This window comes from Silene latifolia, chromosome Y, assembly GCF_048544455.1.
Source record: "Silene latifolia isolate original U9 population chromosome Y, ASM4854445v1, whole genome shotgun sequence".
NCBI classification, from domain to species: domain Eukaryota; kingdom Viridiplantae; phylum Streptophyta; class Magnoliopsida; order Caryophyllales; family Caryophyllaceae; genus Silene; species Silene latifolia.
This window is the reverse complement of record NC_133538.1, coordinates 336237576-336241905: the sequence shown is the minus strand read 5'-3', so window position 1 is coordinate 336241905 and position 4330 is coordinate 336237576. Positions and strand designations below refer to the sequence as shown.

Below are 4330 nucleotides of genomic sequence, written 5' to 3'. Positions count from 1 at the left end.
GTTTTTTTCATAATAAATACTAGTTTATAGGATCTGACAAAAAAATCCTTACAATAACTACTCTTTAATAATGAAATAACTTTAATACTACATTAAAATAACTGTGTGTATTGTAGTGGACTAGGCTACCAATTTCACTAAAACACTCCTCTCTCTGATAGAATAATTGCATTTGTATAATACAATAACTGCATTATAACGTTAAAAAAACTGCTGCTGCAGAGGTTGTATTGTTTTGTTTTGTATAGAATCTAAGAAATTGAAATTAATAATACCATAACAGTTCTCCTGTTTTAATGTTTCCAGGCATTGAAATTAATACTACTAATGCAACAACCTTTTCTACCCCTACTGTTGCATCTGAAACAGGAGAAAATACTATCCATAATCTGGGATTGAGATATACTCCAGGTGGCAGTGAGGAGTGAAATATGATGGTAGAAAATGGTTTCAAACCTGCTCTGGGGTTAATGTTTGTAAAGCTGGAGGAGGCAATAGAGTTTTACAATTTATATGCTGTGGCTTGTGGTTTCATAACAAGAAAGTACACAGAAACAAGATTCCGTGATGGTTTGATAGACAAAAAATCAATGGTCTGCAACAAACATGGATTCAAAGAGGATCGCAAAAAACTCAAACCTGCTGTTGAATTTGAAAACACAGAAGAGAAAAAGAAGAGGAAAAGGTCTGTAGAGCCAAAGAAAACAAAAATAACAAGATTTGGTTGCTAGGCAAAAATACGATTTTGTGCTGTATTCAATGACCTTAAGGAGCTAATAGGGTATGCTATTGATACGTTTTATGAAGGTCATAATCACAGAATCTGCTCACTCAAAGAACGGGAATTCCAGAAAACGTAAGAACACTTAACCTTTACATGAAGCACATAATTGTTAACAATTGTAAACTCAACATCGGGGCTACCAAGACTTTTAGAATTCTGGTGGAACAATCAAATGGGTATGCAAACATTGGTGCATCTCTCACATAATTCAAGAACTTCAAAAGAAATATTAAATGTTATATAAGTGAGAAGGATGCTGACATGATTCTCGATTATTTAAAGGCACTTTCTGAATCACAAGATGGCTTTTACTATGCTTACCAAGTTGATGAGGATAATTGTTTGGCTAAAATCTTTTGGGCAGATGCACAAGCAAGAATGAAATATTCCTTGTCTGGGGACACCATCACCTTTGATCCTACTTACGGTACTAACAAGTACCACATGGCCTGCACCCCATTCACTGGTGTTGACAACCACACAAAATCAGTGACTTTTGCTGCTGCACTTGTCGATCATGAGAATGATGGGTCATTCATTTGGGTGTTTAAGAAGTTCCTTGATTGTATGGGCAACAAGGAACCTCAGTGCATTCTTACTGATCAAGATCCGGCAATTAAACTCGGGGTGCGTTCTGTATTCAAGCAAGCAAGACATCGTTACTGCATGTGGCATATAATTAAAAAACTTACCAATAAAGTTGAGTCACAGATTTGTAAGAAGACTGACTTTGTTGAGCGGATATGCGGAGTTGTTTGGGATACTGACTTGGAACCCATTGAGTTTGAAGAAAAATGGACTCAAGTGATTAATGACTTTGAGTTGAATGATAATACTTGGTTGACATACATGTATGGCAAAAGGCACAAATGGATACCGGCTTACTTTAGGGATTTGCCTTTAGGCTGCCTTTTGAAGATTACACAAAGATCAGAGAGTCAAAACAGTTATTTCAAAAGATTTGAGAGCATAGATGGCACACTTGTAGAATTTTGGTTGCGTTTTCAGAGTGCAATGGAACAACAACGCTTTAATCACAGATTTCTTGATGCTGCAAGTGACAGGACATTGCCACAGGTTTCTTCTAAGACAATGATTGAAAAACATGCCTCTAAAATCTACACACATACTGTTTTCTACGAGTTCCAAGAGCAAGTGCAAATGGCTCCCTGTTCGTGTGCCGTTAGGGGGTTTTTTGAGCAAGGAAACATGCACATTATAAATGTTGAAGATGCCTACAAGAAGCATAGAATATTTTAGGTTATTCAATTTTATAAACATAATTGTCTTTTTACTTTAACATACAATAACTGTGATAAAAGAATACAATAACCGTGTTTTACCATTAACAAAATCATGTGAAAACTATACAATAATCACAATTATGCTTTACAATAATTGATGTTGAGTTTATTTGCAATTGTTCTGAGTTTTTTCCATAAATATATTAATTTGATAATGCTTTACAGTAATTGATAATGCTTTACACTTGCCAATTTGTTACAATAATCAAGGATATGCTTTAAAATAATTTGGGAAGAGCTTTACAATAATCAGATACATGAGAGCTTTAAAATAATCAGAGGTATGCTTTACAATAATTGGGCAAACGCTTTACAATAATCAGCTACATGAAAGCTTTAAAATAATTGCATTTGATCATTTGAATAACTTAATAATCATGTGAAAACTACTTTGTAACATTATATTAAACATAAAAAAACTGAAGGACTTCTACCTTGGTGTTAATTGCTAGTCTGCATAAAATAATTCATGTTGAACTATATAATAACTATGTTTGCCTTTTAAAATAACTACATTGTAATGCAGGTTGCTCACAATAACGAATCAAAGGAAACAACATGTACGTGCAAGATGTTTGAGAGGAAAGGAATTCTTTGTAAACACATTATATGGATTATATCAGGAAAAGGACTGCAAAGCATACCGGAGCAGTACATCGAAACTAGATGGACGAAGAAATCATATAGAAAGCCTTTGTATGGATTGGATGGAAAGTTATTGCAAGACTACGATCCCACTGATTTGAGAAAGTTGGAATTATCAAGGGTATGGTCAGAGTTTTATGCAACAATAAGTGTTCTTAACTCGATGCCTGAAAATGAAATCAAGGAGCTAAGTTAGATGCTTTTACAATTCCGAGAGAAAATAAATCCAACCAAAGAGAGCTTGACAAAGGATCAAGAACTGGAAATGCTCTTAGGTTATTCAGCAAAATCAAATATTACTGTTCTTCCACCAAAGATTGCAAAAAAAAACAAAGGAAGCGGCATGAGAATGAAATCAAACAAGGATAAGGCAATTGAGAAGGCGAGCAAACCGAAGAGGCTATGTAATAATTGCAAACAAATGGGACACCATGACAAGAGAAACTGCCAAAATCCGTTTGTTGAGCATGCTTTGGAGGAAGAAGATGAAGAGGAAAATGAAATGGAGGATGAAGGTGAAGAAGAAGAATGAAAAATGCATTACGCTTTAAAATAATCAAGATTACGTTTTAAAATAATCCATATTATGCTTTACAATAACCGCAAGATTGCAAAATAATTGTGTTAGACTTTTTTACAAATAATCAGGGTATACTTTACAATAAGTGTGTTAGACTTTTACAATAATCAAAGTTATGCTTTACATTAATTAATGTTAAATTTTTTTGCAATTGTTCTGATTTTGTTCATTTAATAATACCTTGCGCTATTACAATAATCATGTAAAAACTATAGCATAATCACAATTATGCTTTACAATAATTGATGTTGAGTTTATTTGCAATTGTTCTGATTTTTTTCCATAAATATATTAATTTGATAATGCTTTACAGTAATTGATAATGCTTTACACTTGCCAATTTGTTACAATAATCAAGGATATGCTTTAAAATAATTTGGGAATAGCTTTACAATAATCAGATACATGAGAGCTTTAAAATAACCAGAGGTATGCTTTACAATAATTGGGCAAACGCTTTACAATAATCAGCTACATGAAAGCTTTAAAATAATTGCATTTGATCATTTGAATAACTGAATATTCATGTGAAAACTATACAATAATCACAATTATGCTTTATAATAATTGATGCTGAGTTTATTTGCAATCGTTCTGATTTTTTTCCATAAATATATTAATTTGATAATGCTTTACTATAATTGATAATGCTTTGCATTTGCTAATTTGTTACAATAATCAAAGATATGCTTTAAAATAATTGGGGAGCACTACAAAAAAACGTCTCGATGCGACGGACACGCTGCGACGGAATAATAATCCGTAGCAAATTTAAACCTTCGACGGGTCTCATACTCTGCGACGGACTTGCGACGGACTTTCCGTTGCAGCCTATTTTCCCATACCGCCAAATTTTCTGACATGGCGGGAAGGTCTGCGACGGAATTTCCGTCGCTATATTAAAATAATATTAAACTCTGCGACGGAAATTCCGTCGCTGCATTAAAATAATATTTTTTCTGCGACGGAATTTCCGTCGCAGACTTTCTAAAGTGTCCAGCTGTACACCTCAAAACA

The 4330-nt window shown here is 33.7% G+C and overlaps 1 protein-coding gene across 1 annotated transcript; it reads left to right on the top strand.

Annotated features, from left to right (window-relative positions):
* Positions 1 to 434: 434 nt before the first annotated feature.
* On the top strand, positions 435 to 2929 carry LOC141631447 (protein FAR1-RELATED SEQUENCE 5-like). The gene is made up of 3 exons (XM_074444114.1): positions 435 to 685; positions 1030 to 1861; positions 2615 to 2929. Exons 1-3 carry the CDS (start codon positions 435 to 437, stop codon positions 2927 to 2929), a joined length of 1398 nt encoding a protein of 465 aa, XP_074300215.1.
* The last annotated feature ends 1401 nt before the right edge of the window (positions 2930 to 4330 follow it).

What these genes read in the sequence shown, in the direction of transcription:
- LOC141631447 (XM_074444114.1), top strand. Translation starts at nt 435, where the DNA reads ATGGTAGAAAATGGTTTCAAACCTGCTCTGGGGTTAATGTTTGTAAAG. An exon ending in GAGAAAAAGAAGAGGAAAAG is followed by an intron (nt 686 to 1,029) that starts GTCTGTAGAGCC and finishes ATGTTATATAAG; the next exon opens with TGAGAAGGATGCTGACATGA. An exon ending in GTGACAGGACATTGCCACAG is followed by an intron (nt 1,862 to 2,614) that starts GTTTCTTCTAAG and finishes ATTGTAATGCAG; the next exon opens with GTTGCTCACAATAACGAATC.